The 18,083-nt window shown below is 48.0% G+C and overlaps 1 protein-coding gene across 2 annotated transcripts; it reads left to right on the top strand.

The window, feature by feature from the left end:
* Positions 1 to 12,573: 12,573 nt before the first annotated feature.
* On the top strand, positions 12,574 to 15,100 carry LOC120688761 (F-box/kelch-repeat protein At1g74510-like). 2 transcript variants are annotated; one of them, XM_039971133.1, is made up of 3 exons: positions 12,574 to 13,073; positions 13,176 to 13,245; positions 13,376 to 15,100. In XM_039971133.1, exon 3 carries the CDS (start codon positions 13,444 to 13,446, stop codon positions 14,713 to 14,715), a length of 1,272 nt encoding a protein of 423 aa, XP_039827067.1. In that variant the 5' UTR covers positions 12,574 to 13,073; positions 13,176 to 13,245; positions 13,376 to 13,443; the 3' UTR covers positions 14,716 to 15,100. The 2 variants fall into 2 exon arrangements, with proteins under 2 accessions (XP_039827067.1, XP_039827068.1); XM_039971134.1 differs by lacking the exon at positions 13,176 to 13,245 and having other exon boundaries at positions 12,667 to 13,073.
* Positions 15,101 to 18,083: the final 2,983 nt, after the last annotated feature.

The following is an 18,083-nucleotide window of genomic DNA, read 5'->3' as shown; positions in this document are numbered from 1 at the left end:
GGGCGGGGGATCCGATCCATTTGTGGAGACCGGCGGCCGCGCTGGAGGGCGGCGCAAACCGAGGATTCGACAATGCGGCGCGGGGGTGGTGGTGGGTAGTTGGCACGGTGGACTGCTCGTGCGGCCGCCCAGGCGTCGCCATCCGACCAGGTGGCCAAGCGGTGGCGCCGCGCCATCGCAGGGCAGCAATCATTCTGTTCGCTGTGTTATGCTGGAGTGGTGTGAGAGAAAAATATTGTTTGCTGGCTGTTGGCTGGAGACTGGTACTGGAGCTGTGTAAGAGAAAAATATTGTTGGCTGGCTGGAGAAACCAAACAGCGAACAGCAGGCCCGTCCCTATGGGCGTGGGGCCGGTTCGGCTGAACAGGGCCCCCAATTTTTTAGGGGCCCCAAGTTACAGATCAACAATCCATTAAGCTTATTAGTATTTGGCCCCAATATTTTGTCCGCCGTCTGCTGCTTCAAATTCTCGCACGCCTGCGTCTTGCAGCTTGCTAATCCATTCCTGATCGGCTGTTAGTCCGTACGTGCACGCGTTCAAGTTAAACTTCAAGCCGTACTTGCTACAAGTCAAGGCTTAATGTATTTCTAATTTCTTTAATTCTTTTGTTTCAATTGATGGATGGTGAATGGATCAATTGATCTTTTATGCATCAATTGATCTAAACGTTTATTATTTCAAGATCCAAGCCATGTCTTTTGCAAATCAATCTAGAGAATATGACTCGGATTCTTGAAAACGTAGAAAAGAAAAGCAAAGAATAGAGAATTTAACTCAATCTCATAGAGCTATGGATCAGCGCAATCAAGCTTTTCTAAACTGAAGGTAGTGAAGTCTTATTTGTGTTCTACAATGACACAAGAAAATAGAAATGATAGCACTTAAGACTGACATATTGTAAAAGATTGATTATGAGTTTATCATTGAAATTTTCATTTCGAGAATCATGAAAAGAATGGTGTTATTCAAGTAAAAAAATTTGCAACTATTAAATAGGTATAACTTTCGATGTTTTCTGTGGAAATTTAATATATCATATTGTATTTATTATTTTTCTATTAGGGCCAGCTTTATACTTTGGTACAGGGCCCCGGTTTGTACCGGGACGGCCCTGGCGAACAGAGTGAATAATGAAAGCACCCACCAGTGACCAGCGGATCCCTCATCCCATCGTCCTGCCTTCCTCGTCCAGTCGGGAACTCGCGAGCTGGCGCCGGCGCCCGGGGCGGGATCCGATGCGCAGGATCCTGCCTTCCCCTCCAAGCCGCACAACCCACTGGAAAACGCCACCACGTCCGACGTCGCCGTCGTACGACCGCCGTAACCCCCCGCACCTCGCCGTCGACCGGTCGCCGTCGACCGGTCGCCCTCGAGCAACGGGAAAAGGAGAGAGAGAGAGAAAAAAAAAAAGGTTAACGCGGACGAGCGAGCTACCGTCCAAGCCGCCAATCCTTATCCCGATTGGAGCCGGGCCAGCCGTGCCCGTTCTGGTGTAACACTAACATTAACAATGCAAGGAACGCCATGGGGACGGCTGGACGAGAACGAGACGCCGAGACTCGCCGGACAGGGGCCAGCCAGGACGTACGCGCGGGTGGCCGAGCCTGCGCGCCCACACATTTTTTGTTTCCTCTCGCAGTTTTCCAGTTGCTCCCCTCGCTCGCGGGGCGGGACCACGCGCCGGGAGCGGGCCAGCCAGTTACGCGAGATTCAGGAACCGGCAGGCAGCACGGCCATGCGCCCCCAATGAATGTGTCAGGAGGCAGCGCAGGGGCAGAGGCCGTTTCGTCAGGTTCCCCGGAAGCCGGAATGCCCAGGCTCCAGGACGAGGGGCGTGGCCCGTGAACGATCGGCACGGCGCGGCACCTGAATGAAGCAAACCGCCATCGCGAGATGAAGCAAACATCGGCGTGCTGCACGTACAGGGTACGCGCGCACCTCACCTCACCTCGCCCCCACCTGCTGCCGCAGCAGCGTGGATCAGTAGGTCCCGCCGTCCCGGGGGCAGCTGCGAACTTGCAACGCCACGATGATACGGGCCCCTCCGAGTAATTCTCAACAGGCCGAGCCGTGACGTGTCAGGGAACCCATTCCCATGTCTCGGCTGCTGGTTCCGATAGACTCGTCGATCGATTCACATCGTTCATTCATCTTTTTTATTTACTGTTGCATTACTGTTGCAATCATAGATTAAATAGGCTCATTAGATTCGTCTCGTGATTTACAGCCCATCAATGCAAAAAGTTTTGTAAATAGATTTCATTTAGTACTTCTATGTATTTAAATATTTGATGTGATGTGTTTTTAATGTTTACAAAATTTATGAGGTGAGAACTAAACACGCCCTAAAAAAACTGTTATATAAATATATTATCTGTGCAGGAGTGGAGTGGTTGGACGCAACGTCATCGTCGGAGGTGACGGGTGGGATTGACCAGCGCGGCGCGGCGCAGGGAACCGAGCCGAAACCAGCGCGTCGACCGCGCCCCAACCCCAGCCGCCACAGGAGGCGGTCTCGCTCTCGTTTGGTTTGTAGCCTATTATTGAACAGTGAAAGTTTAATCGTTAATTACGATGTCAAATAAAACCAGTTTATAAAACCAACTTCAAAACCTCGCACTAGTGACCCGAAAGAATCTAATGAGGTCTTTGACCGCACGATTAGAGTATAGTTACTGTAGTATAACTGTAGCAAATCAGCAATTAATTAATATCATTAGATTCTTCACGAAAAGTTACACCCATTTCTAAAAACTTTTGCAAAAAGACTTCATTCAATCCTTCGTGGGGAAAAATTATCTTTTAGTGCTAGAATTATAACGCCTAACCAAAAAGTCCCTTGTCGCGCGTGACATCCGCCCTGCGCGTAGCCTTTTTCGGCTCCGGGCCCATCGATCGCCCTCGGCCGCCGCCGCGACGTCGGGGTCGCGGGCTCGCGGCCGCCAGCCGGACCACATCAACCGGACGGATGGGACCGACGGCAGACGGGCCGCCGCCCCGTACGCGGCGTCGGCGCCGGATTGGACGTGCAATGGGTAGGCCCGTTTTTGGCCCGTGCGGCCCGTGCGACCGCACAGGGCCTCCAAAATATAATGTGTATATCAAGTATAGTTATATAGTAGGTTTTATTTTAATTGTATTTTGGCCCAATAAAAAATAAACTGTGGCTCAAATATACCACGGAAGAGAAAACGTCGATCCCATCCGCACGCCGCGGTCCTTTCCGCGTCCCCGCCGTCACCACTCACCGGGGACCGACATGAGTGGCGACGCAGGCCTGTCACTACGTCTGCACCCAGGCGACATTGCAGGCATCGAGCGACGCAGCGCCCTGCGCCCACGCGTCCCGCTCGGCGATCGGCGATCGCGTGGCCTGGCGCCCTGCGCCCAGACGGCCAAACATCTCACGTCTGCAGGCCTGCACGTCTGCACTAGGTTCCGCCCAGCATCTATGACACAATGTTGCTTTTTAATTACTAGTTCCAAATGCGTCTATCAATTTTATTGTTTATATTATTAGCCATGTCTTCTAGAAAATATCCATCTGGTTATCAAAAGCGTCAAAAAAAACAAAAGGTAGATGAACTAATTCAATCTCAGAAAGGGGCAATGAAAAGATTTATTAGAAAGGAACCACAAGTTTGTCCTCCTCTTAATCAGACACTTGATCAGGGCATTGCACCAAATACTAGTGAATAGGTATGATAATAATTTTTGAAATATCTTGTTTACATGCACTATGTTATAACATATATATTTTTTTATAGTACTTATTACTAGGCTACTAGGGCCCCAATTCATAGTTTCGCACAGGGCCTCAGGATTTGCCGGTACGGCCCTGGCAATGGGAGGAGCGGGCGGGAACCGGGCCCTGTTTAGTTCCCTTCAAAATTCCAAAACTTTACAAGATTCCCCATCACATCGAATGTTTCAATGTATACATGAAGTATTAAATGTAGCTAAATAAAATAACTAATTACACAGTTAGATTGTAATTTGCGAGACGAATCTTTTGAGCCTAGTTAACCCATGACGGGACAATAATTATCAAATACAAATGAAAGTGCTACAGTGTTTTACACCCAAATCTCCAGCCAGGTTTGCTAGGCTGGGACCTGGGCTGGTATGGAGCTGGCGAGCCCCATGGCCACGGTTTTACTTACCGACCGGCGACCGGTCCGGCCAAATCGGTGCGGTCCGGTACCGGTATACCGGTCCGGTTTGGCCGGAAACCTGTCGGTACCGGTGGAAGTCAAATTTGAATTCAAATTTCGCAGTTCAAATGGTTTGTACCGGTTTACCGGCCGGTTTGATTGGTAACCGGTCAAATTCAATTTTTTTTGTTTAAATTTTAATGCCTGCAAAGTATACTAAATGACGTTTGTATAACATGTTTTAGTCTAAATGAACCATCCAATCCTTTTTTTACTACTTTTACATTGTATTTGTATACTTTTGTATGCACGTTTTTTTGTTTAACTTCAAATGCCCGCAAACTATACTAAATGAACGAATTTTTGAAAAAATTTGACACCATTAGATTCGTCGCACCTTGAAGTATTTTTAAAATTTTTTTGAGAATTTTTTATTTTTTTGAATTTAAATTTAAATTTTGAATTTTGACCGGTTTAGTACCGGTCCAAACCAGAACCAGACCGGACCGGTTTAACCGGTAACCGATCAAATCGGACCGATTTCCACCGGTTTGGGGAACCCTGGCCATGGCTCGTGTCCGTCCGCGCTCGTGTAGTCGTGTCTGTCCGCCTGGCCCACGTCACCCTGGCCTCCGCGTGTCCAAGTATTTTTTTCTGTCCAGAACCCCAAATGCTAGCATTACCTGGATGCTAACTAGCGTTACAGAGTTTACACGGGGCTGTGATTTTTGCGAGACGGCTTCATGCTTCATCTGGCTTGCGATAGAGCGATAGCACAGTCGTATTTCTGTATGGACCGAGCGAGTACTGCACACACGGGTCGGAGAGAGAGAGAGAGGAGGAGGAGGAGGGAGTACTGGTAGTACAATCAGCTGCAGTTGGCGACGCGGGCTCGCGGGGAAGAAGCCAAGGCGCGGGGGGTTGGCGTCAAGTGGAAGCGAGCGTAGGAGCTGGGGAAAGCGCCCCCTGTACCTCCTCCACAGTGTCCACCAGTCCCGCACGGCTTGGGATCAGTGACTGGAAAAGCGAAGCGAGCCGCGTGGCGCCGTGACCGATTGTGCGGGCCGTTCCCTTGAAGTGACATTCAATCTCGCAACAACTCGGAGGGCTACCCTGGCGAGCCATAGCCCATTGCCCTGCCCGACACATGTATATATCCATACGAGACGTGGCGAATCATTGGGCGTGATGGCTACAGTGGGCAACATGCATCCACCCCTCTCCCTCTGAATTAGCGAGTACTAGTTGCATTGTGATGGAGGGAGTGGATGGGATGAGGTTTGAGGTGGGCCTTAAAACATGCTTGTGTAGAAAGAAACATCACATTCGCGTCACGTCGCGGATCGACGCAGATGGAGGCGAGCAGAGCAGAGAGAGAAAGAGGGCGGCTAGCCATGTGAGCACGAGATCGCTTTAGGAGGGCGGGCGGAGGCGCGGAGCAGGGGTGGTCACAGCCTCACAGGCTCACAGCTCAGAGAAACACGCGCAGATCGGATCCGCGGCGCATGTGGCCGCTCCCCCGTCCACTCCATGGTAGTAGCCCACCGCTCAGAGAAATCCGGGCTTCTCTCGCCTTCTTGTACCCCTGCGCTCCCAGTCCCCTCCGGCCATCCCCGCCGCCGTGGCCGGCTGGCTCGCTCCTCCCCTTTGTCGCCACGCGCCACGGGCACCCGGGTCTAGCTCTGCTGGGCGCGTGCCGAGAGCCACGCGCGGCACGGATGCAAAGCGGTCGAAGCCGAACGAACCAAGCTTTTGGAGGGGTCGGAAGGAATAATCATCCGTGCCGGGCACAGGACCCGTGCGCTCTCAAATGCGGGGGGGCTAGCTAGTGGTGGTGGTGTAACGAATATGGCACCATTTATGCCATTTCGAGTGATTTTGGTGATCGAATGACAACACAACACTTGGACTAATATGATTGTTAAGATGATCATTCTCAGGCTTTTAGGTTCAAGTGATGACAAAGAAAAAGAGAAAATAGGCGTAGCAAGGCCCGAAGGGCAGCCCCTACGGGGGTTCCGCTACCCGGTTAGCGGACGGGGGTCGAGGGGGAGCCGCCCCTCGCGGGTCTCAGGGCAGCGCCCTGAAAGCTCTTCGATTCAGGAGCACCGGAAGAACCGACGCCAGGGCATCGGAGCATCCGATGGTAGTCGGAAGAACCGACGCCTTGATACTTTGGTGCAGAAGGGAATCGAAGCCAAGTCAGCCTATAGGCACCGGTTGAACCGACGGTCTAAAATAGGGCATCGGTGCAATGGCCGTCCTTTGTACCAGAGACGATGTCAAGTGCCCAGAAGAAGTTTCTTCAGCACCGGTTCAACCGACGGTGCATCGGTGCATACCACCGGTGTAATGACGTCAGCATCCAGGAGAAGATTCCTTCAGCACCGGTTGAACTGGTGAGGCATCGGTGCAAAGCATCGGTTCAACCGGTGGTCTCTGCGTCAGCCATCAGGAGTCCAACGGCTACTTCGTGTTATGAGTGACCGGATGAACCGACGCTACCCTGCCAAGAGGCATCGGTTCTTCCGGTGGTACGCAGATTTTCAACTAACCGTTGGAGCAACGGCTACAAGACTTGGTGGCCTATATATACGCCTCACCCCGGCCATTTGAAGATTGCTGGAGTTGCTGGACATCCCACACACACCCAAGAACATCTCCAAGCCATACAAAAGCATCAAGATCATATCCTTAGCCCTTAGCACACTTTGAGAGTGTTGTGTAAAGGATTAGCTCTTAGTGAGTGAGTTTGCAAGGCTTAGAGCCTTTGTGCTGTGGTTCATTAGTGAACCAAAACAAGAGCTTGGTGCGCCGGCACCTTGGAGCGTGGAGCTCGCCGGCAACGTCATCGACCCTCCGACTTGGTGTGGAGCGGCGACGACACCTTTGTGCGGGGGACGTGGAGACCCCCATCCTTTGTGGAGAAGCTCCTTAGTGGAACCCGGGGCCAAGGTGACCGTGATTGTGTTCACGGAAGAGACTTGGTGGCCGAGTAGCAATACTCTTAGTGAGTGCTACAACAACGTGGATGTAGGTGTGCCTTTGTGGCTAACCGAACCACGGGATAAACACCCGCGTCAAGAGTTTGCTATCTCCTATCCCGCTCTTTAAGCTTCCGCATTTCATTCTAGTAATTTGTATGCCTTTACTTTCATAGAATAGTTTCTTGATAGGAAAGGCTATAGGTTGCTAAACTCTTTTGGGATAGGGGTTTTACACTAGAACAACCTAGTTGCACATCTAGATAGCTTGTTTTAGTTTAAGCTTTGTGCAAAATAGTTGGAGCCATAGGTCTAAGTTTTTATTAGTGCCTAATTCACCCCCTCCCCCTCTTAGGCTAGAGCACCCGATCACTTTCAGGTGGCTACTGGCTAGTCACGATATTCTTCTTCTAGTCGTGCGGTTTATTTCGAAAAAAAAATATTCTAGTCGTGCGGGGGAGCAACACGTTCGCATGGTGTCCATCGCCAAAGCACTCCCCGGCAATCAGCAGCGGATGCAAGCTAAGCGAACCCCCGGAGGTCAAATGAAAACTATGCTCCCACCACCACCATGTCGCGCAGCGCGCAGAGGCGAGGCGATGCAACCTGCCTGAAGGCGACGTGCACGGCCCAAACCACTCGACGTTCCGTTGTCATCGCGCGCGGGGTCGTTTTGTCCTCAGCAGACACCGCAATTTTTTTCACACCGGTGACGAGGCGAATCACATTCTCCCCTTAACTTTGTGAGACTTTCTCGACAATCCGGTAACCGGGGCGCGGGATGCGCGGCGGCGCCGGCCCTGATTCCACACCGGGGAGGAGGGGGGGTATCGTCGGAGAAAGTCCCGGGCATTGGAATAATTCCCCATTAGTGGGTGGGTTAACTTGTCATCATCCTCCGCAATTTGCAGCTAAAGCAAAGCGCAGCAGTACTAGTACTTGCAGATGCAGTGCAGTTGGGACGGAGGTGGAGAGAGAGAAAGGAGAATTTTTTGGCAACTGCATTTACGGACTGAACACAGAGAAAGGAGGCGGGGCACAGAAAGAGAGAGGGGGTAAAGTGGCGTTGCACTGGGTGTCACGAGTCCATTTAGTTTGGTTTGCAGCGTGGTAGTGAATAATGACAGTTTAATTATTAATTACAGTATCAAACAAAATTAGTTTACAAAACCAACTTCAGAACTCCGCGCTAGTGACCTTGAAGAATCTAATGAGCCATTTGACCACGCGATTAGAGGATGGTTACTGTAACATCACTGTAGCAAATCATCGATTAATTATCATCATTAGATTCGTCGCGAAAAGTTATACCCATCCTTAAAAAAATTTTGTAAATAAACTTCATTCAATCCTTTATGTGGGAAAGATTCTCTACTAGGATTCTAGCGCCAACCCAAATAAGCCCATGGATTGGAGGGCACTCCTTTTCAGGACGGATCCCCTTGCTAAACCCCACGCACTCGCACAGCCGTGTTTAGAAGCCAAAAAAATTTGGTCAAAACCATCACATTACACGTTTGGACACATACATGAAGTACTAAATGAAGTCTATTTATAAATTTTTTTACACGAATGAGTTGTAAATCGCGAGACAAATCTAATGAACCTACTTGATCCATGATTTGCAACAGTGATGTTACAGTAACCATTCGCTAATTATAAATTAATTATGAATTAAATAGGCTTATTAGATTCGTCTCGCGATTTAAAACTAATTCGAACAAAAAGTTTTGTTAATAGACTTCATTTAGTAGTTTAAAATAGCAAAATTCCGTTCCAAAATTTTTTGGCCAAATGATCTAAACACACCCGATCACGAATAAACTAATGGGCAGCAACGGCCATCGAGCGAGCGAGCACATCCCTCCCCCGGTGGGCGGGCGCTGCTACGAACGAGCAGAGCAGAAATCATGGCCCCGGTGCGTGGCCAAGCGAGCGAGCGAGCGAGAGCACCGGCCACCGGGGCACCTTGCTTTGCTTAACGCTCCAACCAAACCAGTTGCTGTCGCTTTTATGCTGGTTGTACGTGCCGCTGCAGATGGCCCCGGTCGTTGAGATCGCTGCATCTGTCGCTTCTCTCGTGGATAGATCCACACCCCCAACATGCGTTTTGATAAAAGAGCAGCCAGAGACCGGTCGGTTTGGACCAGGGAGTGAGCGAGAGAGATTCCTGCTGATTACTACCTGTACTCAACAACAACTGATGCTGCTAATTCCAGGTTTCTAACTGCAGCTGCAGGCGCTGACTTCACCTCAGAGACGTCCTGCAAAAAGCCACGGTAAATCCCCGCATTTCCAAAGAGAATGCTAGGAGATGGTGCTAAACATGCAGGCAGTGACCTGTAACATGAAGGAACAGATAAGTTCATCAAGAGCAAGTCATCAAAGGCAGAGCAGTACAGGGCTCCTGCCGCGGAGATGCCGCAGAAGAGGCCAGGGTTAACCATTTCGTTTTCCGATGAAATCCCGGTGTTTAGCGGAAACGAAATTTCGTTCCGAAATTTCGGTAAATTTCGTTCCGAAATTTCGGTAAATTTCGGTGAATTTCGGTGAATTTTGGACGAAATTTGTTGAATTTTGAAACGAAATATATCGAAAAATACCGAAATTTCGAATCCCGATAACTATCGAAAACGAAAAAAAACCGAAATTTCGGCGAAATTTCGCCGAAAAGTTAAACCCTGGAATAGGCATGAGCTTTCGGGAGCTGGTGGAGACGCATACAGAGAGGTTGGCTGCCTTGGCTGGTTGGTGGGCGCGCTGCAGTTTTCTCGGCCGCCGAGCGCCGCGAGCACCGGGTGCTGACGCGGCCCGCCCTTTCATGCCTGCACGCTTTCGTGTAGAAGCACCCGCGCCCTCTGGCATGGCCGCACCGGTCACGCTGCAGCTCGGCGACGCCCATATGCGCCCAACCAACCCAACAAGTACAGGGGGGAAAGGTAGACTCCCAGTGTACTTGTTACAGGGGTAGATTCTGCTCGGCGGCTTTGCTGCTAGTAGTACGTGTACTTGTTCAGAGCGGCAGGGCGTGCCCGCTTGATCAGGCTTTCTGGAAAAAGATATTCCCTGCTTCATCGTCTCATCGAGTGCAGCTTAAACCTCAAGTCTCAGGCTGCGTTTGTGCTGCCAGTAATCAAGTTTTCCTTTGTCCTTTATCTTGGCTTTGACAGCAGCGCCAGATCATGGTGAAGTCCAGACATGAGCTTGCATTTGAAGTCTGCAACTGCAGATCTGAAGACATTTTAGTTCAGAAGTGGGATCAGTGTGATGGGTGATGGCATATCGCCTTCCTCTTAATTGAACACAAGAAAGCAATGCGTATAACTTCAATCTTGCTAAACAAGTTAAGCGAGCTAAGATTGATCTCCACTGCACCTCTGAAATAGAGTTGTTAAAAGACCACAAAATAAGATGATTTATGCATGTTCTTTTAGTCCAAGAGAAAACAAGCAGCTCAACCAATGACTTGTGGTGTACCCAGAGCTCCAACTCCTCAAACATGCGGCGTGCCCTATCACAATCCACAAATCCTAGTGAGGAATGGTACGTGTGTCACCTTGATCGAGCAAACTTAACATCTTGGGGAGCTGGTCTTATAAAGCAAAAGCCCACCTAGTACACCAGATTTTGTACTTAGTTAAAATACCCTTTACCTTTTCATGCAGCATGATCCCGACTCCATCCTTGCCAACATTTTCCAGCACAAGCTTCTTCATGGCTTAAATGAGTATTTAACCCACCGCCACCGGAGTAATTCTTGCTTGTTCCCCCACGGCAGAAGGCACTTTATGCAGTGGAAGGTATTTAAGGAGAGTATTCTCTCTGTCTTGAAATGTAAGTCATTTTGCTTTGTCCTAAGTCAAAGTAGTCTAATTTTGACCAAATTTATAGAGAAGAATACTAACATCTAACACATCAAATAAGTAAATTAAGAAAGTATATTTCATAATGAATCCAATTATTCTCATTTGACATTCAAAATGCTACTACTTTTTTCTATAAACTTGGTCAAACTTGGAACAGTTTGACTTAGAACAAACTAAAATGCCTTACATTGCAGGACGGAGGGAGTAATCAATATTATTACTGTAGTAACTATCGTTCTCTCCTTGAATAAAAGAGCAATAGCTGTTCAAAAGATTTACCCCCTTCATTTAGAATTAGGGCGTGTTTAGATGAAACACAAAAAAATTTTGCGATGGAATCTTGCTAATTTGAAGTACTAAATGAAGTATATTTACAAAACTTTTTGCACAGATGGGTTATAAATCGCGAGACGAATCTAATGATGCTAATTAATCCAAGATTAATCCATAATCAGCGAATGGTTACTATAGCATCACTGCTGCAAATCATGAATTAAGTAGCCTCATTAGATTCGTCTCGCGATTTACAGCCCATCCATACAAAAAGTTTTGTAAATAGACTTCATTTAGTACCCCATGCATTTGTCCAAACATTCGATGTGATGTTTTTTTTGCATTTATGGGGTTTACGGGTTGTGATCTAAACATGGTCTTAGACGTATTTCACTCCATTAGAAGAAGGGGAGGCTTGACGAATAATTATTTCATTAATATTTATTTACGTGATACAAAAATATGCTTATCAGAAACTTTTATAATACAAATATGATGTTGCGATTAAAAAAAATTTGTCCGTTGGGCAAAGACAAGGCCCGTCGCAGTGTGCTAGCCTCTGCTGTTTAAGTGGAAAACTTTTTTTTTCATGCGTATCAATTAGTCTAGGGCCTGAATGTATCAAGTGGTGTATTCGCAAATGGGGACGTAAATATATGCATTGAAGTGCTGATGTACATCCAGACACTAATGTGCTGCTGCTGCTACTGCTACTACCATACGCAAAAGAAAAAGGATTAAATTTGAGCAAAGAGAAACGACTGAAGATTCTTTGCAGGGCCACTTTATTAAATCCTTGGGGCTCATAATCAATGCACTGATTATCTGTACGCATTTTAAATAGAAATAGTGGTTGAATTGACTTCAAGCCGGTGGTTGTCTATGTATATACATATAGCCTGCGACGGAGACGAGTAACCAAGACAACGACGACGGAATAAAAAATACAGTATGTTTATTTTTCTGGTATATGGTACGGAGTAATAATACTAGTACTAATACAGGTGATAGTAGGAGTAGGACAAAAAAGTTGTACTGTGACTGCGAGTGATGAAAAGAAAAGAACAAGTTGTACTGCCGCCAATCAGCATCGGATGAAAAAGAAATTGAAAGGATACTACGCGAGAGACTCACGCCGTCGCGTGTACAGTAGAGTAGGCGGCGGAGCGGAGGATGCGCTGCGGCTGCGCGAGGGGAGAGAGAGAGTCCACCTCAGCTTTCAGGTGAGCTGGCCGGTGGCCGGTTCCGCCCTTTTCTATTTCTGAGGCCTGCGCGGTTTCCAATTCCGACGAGCCAAAACAGACGGACGCACACAAGCGAAAGAACATGGAGGGGGGAGGAGAGAGAAAATAGAGGGGGAATAAATAAAAAGAAATAAAGTGAGGGGGGAGGCCGGGAGGGGAGGGTTCCATTTCCCCAAGTACTACACGAGGGAGAGAGGAGAGGGGGAGCAGAGAGAGAGAGGGGCAGAGACCAGCAGGTCTCCCCCAGCACACTACTTGAGGCAGCAGAGGCCAGAAGCGGCAGTCGTAACCAAGTGGCATCAGTAGATAGAGCCCATCCATCTATCTAGCTCTACTGGTATAGATCCTCTCGCATCGGTAGGAGGGCGAGGGCGAGGGTGGGGAGGAGGGCACGGGAGAGGCCGCCACCAGGCCAACTACCTAGTGGGGGAGGGCCGGAGGGTGGGGGATTTCTCGGGGGAGGAGCGCCCGGGAGGACCTGATTGGGGGCTCCGGGCCGCGATCTCTGAGCGCAGATTTGGTGCCTGCGATCTGCCATGGATTCGGTTTAGGTGAGCTCCTTTTACTTGTTTTGGCGTCTTGCTTGTCTGGCTCGGAAGATTCGTGGTAGCTCAGCTGCTGTGGCGCTGAGAGATTCGGTTATTTGCTCATAGGTTTGGGGAGATCGATCGGCTTCTCGCCACGAGATCTAGATTCGATTTTTGCGCCTGTTTTATTCGCGAGGTTTGGTCTCCTCAGATTTCATCCCCGCTTATTTTTTTCCATTCGATTTATGTGGCCTGCAGATCGTAAGTCGTAACTACGAGTCTCGATTGCTTAGCAAGCTTAGAGTTCTTTTTTTTTTCTGGATCAGTTGTAGAAGAGGAGGAGCAAATAAATCAACAGGAGGAAGAATTTCTCGGGGTGGGCAAGGGAGAAGGCATGATGCTGGAAGGGAAGCCCTACCTCGTCTCGCGCTCCCTGCCGAGCTCCTGCGAGCCCGAGACGGAGTGGGCGTACCTCGCGCACGAAGTCCTCAGCGGCAAGCGCCCGGCGCCGGAAGAAGTTGAGGAAGCTGACGGCGGCGGCAAGCGCAGCAAGCCGCCGTCTCCGCAGCCGCACACGCCGGACATCGCTGAGGGCCACGGCTCCAGCCGCCATGCCTCCGGTGGTGGGGAGCAACAGGGCACTGGGAGCAACCCCATTAATTCTATCGGCCGTGACCTGACCATCAATTGCCTCCTCCGGCTATCCCGGTCAGACTACGGCTCGGTGGCCTCCCTCAGCCGGGACTTCCGCTCCCTGGTCCGCAGTGGGGAGATCTACCGCCTGCGGCGCCAGAATGGGGTGGCGGAGCATTGGGTCTACTTCTCCTGCAATGTTCTTGAATGGGATGCATATGACCCATATCGAGATCGCTGGATCCGGGTGCCCAAGATGCCACCAGATGAATGCTTCATGTGCTCCGATAAGGAATCACTTGCAGTCGGCACTGAGCTGCTTGTGTTTGAGATGGCGCGTATTGTGTTCAGATACAGCATCCTAACCAATTCATGGACGAGGGCTGATGCAATGAACTCCCCCCGCTGCCTGTTTGGGTCAACAAGTGTTGGGGAGAAGGCCTTCGTAGCTGGAGGCACCGATTCTATGGGCACCATACTGAGCTCTGCAGAGATGTATGACTCTGAGTCACATACCTGGACGCCTCTCCCCAGCATGAATAGGGCAAGGAAGATGTGTTCTGGGGTTTTCATGGATGGCAAGTTCTATGTAATAGGTGGCGTAGCCAACAACAACAAAGTACTGACTTGCGGGGAGGAGTATGACTTGAAGAGGCGGTCTTGGAGGATCATCGAGAACATGTCTGAAGGCCTCAACGGAGTGACTGGTGCTCCTCCCCTTATTGCAGTTGTCAACAATGAGCTCTATGCTGCTGATTATAGTGAGAAGGATCTCAAGAAGTATGACAAGAAGAACAATAAGTGGATCACTCTTGGAAAGCTGCCTGAACGGTCTGTCTCCATGAATGGGTGGGGGCTTGCTTTCCGAGCATGTGGTGACCGATTGATTGTCATCGGAGGCCCGAGGACCTATACTGGTGGTACTATTGAGCTCAACTCATGGATCCCAAATGATCAGCCGCCTGTGTGGAATATGATTGCCAGACGGCCATCTGGGAACTTTGTGTATAACTGCGCCGTGATGGGTTGCTGAGTCCACTGAATAAAAGATGAATGAAGTGGATATTTATGAAGGATTGTATGCTCAGAGGCGGCTTGTCCAATTGCTTCAGCCCTTATTCTTCGTAGCGATTTCTGCCTTCTGCCCAGTTCTGGAATTAACTGGACATCAGCTGATTGTCAGCAGTCTCATGTAACCCTTGAGTTCTAATACTTCTATTTCCCTGCTAATCCATTTCCACATTTGCATTTGGATCAACTGCTCGTGATTTCAAAGATACGAGACTAGGCAAAACAAATGTCATATTAATAATCTAGAAAAAAACTTTCAGAGGGTTTTTATCTATTGATGTGAGGAACCTGTTAAGAAATACTTGATTCGCCTGCAGTTGCAACAAATGCTAATTCTTTTTCATCCATCGTGCCTGTTTCATAATGTGCGTACCTTTCTTGATGTTATGAGCTACCAAGTTGGTACTTGGTGATTATGTATGTGAATTGCTTGTTGCGAATTTTCATGTGGCATATTCTTGATCCATTTGGTTCTAACAATTCATTTGTTCTGTTCATATTTATGGATAATAAAATGATCCTTAATCTGAAGCTGTTTGATTCTGCATGTTCTGTTTTAGTACTTTTGCCTGCTAGATATCATCCTCAATTAGTAGCTGCAATAAGAGAATATGGACTTCATAAGATAAAAAAGGATTTAAATTTGTTCTCACTCATTGGCTGTGTTCTTCTGCTTGCCTGAGAAGCTTGAAGCCTTGAACAATATTTGCAATCATAAGACGGCAGAATTCCTTTGGATAACTAATGGTAATTGTAAGACACATGTTGCGCACCTATGAAGAAATTGTAATGGTAGTGCTTGCTTTTTGAAAGATGGTTGTGTTACCTGTCGATATCAGGATTACACGTCCATGACATGTCAAAGTGATGGTCTTGTTGTCTAGAGTGAAAACAGAGTGTATAGAATGCTTTTACATTCTTCACCGAATGAAAAAAGTTGCCACATTTTTCCAGCTACTTGTGAAGTGCAGAAAAGGTGAGATCTATGCCTGCCTATTTAACATCTGTGGGAAGTAAACTACTAGGATGCCCATTGATCTGGTGCTCCTGAGCGTAAGCTGTGTGCAACAGGGAGGGAAGGGAATTATTTGTGTGCTGCAGTATTTATTTAGCCAAGGGCGGGCCTGGTGCAGCGGTAGAGCCTACCGTCTGTAACCGGAAGGTCCCGGGTTCGAGCCCCAGCCTCTGTACATTTGTGTGGGTAAGGCTTGGGGCTTAAAAACAACCCTTCCTCAGACCCCGCACAGTGCGGGAAGCCTACGGCACTGGGTACGCCTTTAGCATTTATCTAGCCACAAAAGTGCTTGCATATTGGCTGGAACCAGTAATTTTATTCTTCTAGCCTTGTGTTTATTGCACTATTTCCAAAATTGAGTGCAATTCTTTCTGCTGCAACCTGCCTAAACAGTTTAGATTATTGTGCTTGCCATATCTTCTGCCTGAATAGCCCTGATTGGCTCGCAGAGTGTAAATTTGCTTCCCATGACCTATTTTCATTCAAACTATCTGTTTGTAACATGCGGCCTGTTTAAAATTTGTAGTAGCAATAGCAAGTGTGATTTGCTAAAGGAGGCATTCTGCTTTTCCTTTCCGTAGAGTTGGATACCAGGAATATAAACCTCGCATGTATTTCAAGCTTTGCTTCTTGACTAGGAACTGTTGGCTCCCTGCATGTTGCTATGCCTTGTGGTGCAGAGAAGTGCGTGCCAAAAAAAAATCTGTGTTGGCAGGTTCTGAATCTTGACTGAGCCTTGCTTACGTTTGTATATATATATAGGATAAACGGTCAACAATGCCTTTGCTTAACCTTGTAGGATCAGGTGCCTTTCCATAACAGGTATCCCAACCTGATTAAACTCTCTGAATTTCTAGTGTAATAGACATGTCCTCGGAGCTGGACGGATCAGCAGGTGACCGACTCCTCAGCAGGGTTAACAATTTCGGCGAAATTTCGGAAAATTTTTCGTTTCCGCTAGTTACCGGGATCCGAAATTTCGGTATTTTTCGGTATATTTCGTTTTCAAATTCAAAATTCAACAAATTTCGACCGAAATTTCGGAACGGAATTCCGTTTCCGCTAAACACCGGGATTTGACCGGAAAACGAAATGGTTAACCCTGCTCCTCAGTCAGTCGTCCACAGATGGGACCGATGAAGTCGCATGCAGAGAGCTGATTGTTCTTTGTGTGTTGCGTGAAGCTTTGTTCCTTTGACTCCTGGAGCTTCCGGTGTCCACTGTCCATCCCTCCATCTATCAGCCTCACGGCCAGGCACAGGAATACAGGATGATGGACGCGCCCGCCCAGTCTGGCGTCGGGGGTTTGGTTTCCCTGTGGATACGTTGGCCGCGGCGCTTTACAGCGCGGCCGCTTCGCCTTTCCTTCGTCGCCTGGGCGCAATGATTCCAAGGGATGGGAATGCGTTGCGTTCGGAATAGGATCGCAATAATTTTGATGTGCGTCGCTGTTGTACTGCTGTTCCGGTATCGAGTCGTGCCGTGCGGCCACTGCATACATGCCTCACTTGGCAGAGCTTTATTCTCCCTGCCTTTCTTTCTATCCCCGTTCCGGAGAGCTGATTGTTTGCCAGGGCGTGTTCTCCCCTCCTTTGTTAGCTTAGGCCCTGTTTGGAACCAAACTTTTTTCAAAAGTCCCTATCACATTAAAAGGAATTTTACTATTTTATAGTATTAAATAAAATATGTTTATAAATGTTTTTTGACAGCTGAGTGCTTTTTCGCGAGGCGAATCTAATGAGCCTAATTAATTCATAATTTGCTACAGTGATGCTACATTAACTATCCGTTAATCATAGATTAATATACCTCATTAGATTCGTCTCGCAATTTAGCTCCGGGGTTCTGCAGTTAATTTTATAATTAACTTTTATTTAATACTTCTAAATACTAAAAAATTCCGGAGACTTAAAAAAAAGTCTCTGGAACCAAATAACCCCTTAGTAGACAGGCACTAGTTAGTTGTCAGTAATTTTGTAGCTCCAAATTCTTATTTTCCCTTCACAGTTGTGCTTCCACTGTGTTCTGAAACGTCGTGTAACCCTCTGAGCTGGCTGCCAATTTAAATCTCGCGAGTGCAGTTCTTCTTTGCTGCCAGGCCTGCTTATTGCCAGCAAATTGAGCTAGCCTTTTTTTTTTTCTACTCCATACAGACGCTATTCTTCAAGAATAATATTGCCATCACCGAATCAACCGATGCGAAATATCGTCCATTTTACACACTGTATAACTTGCAGCTGGAGGGAATATAAAATCTGAGTGGAGAATAACTAACAGAATATATATATATATTATATATATATATTATATATATA

This window comes from Panicum virgatum, chromosome 9N, assembly GCF_016808335.1.
Source record: "Panicum virgatum strain AP13 chromosome 9N, P.virgatum_v5, whole genome shotgun sequence".
In the NCBI taxonomy this organism is placed as follows: domain Eukaryota; kingdom Viridiplantae; phylum Streptophyta; class Magnoliopsida; order Poales; family Poaceae; genus Panicum; species Panicum virgatum.
The sequence above is the reverse complement of the archived record's forward strand: the minus strand, read 5'-3'. Positions and strand labels throughout refer to the sequence as shown.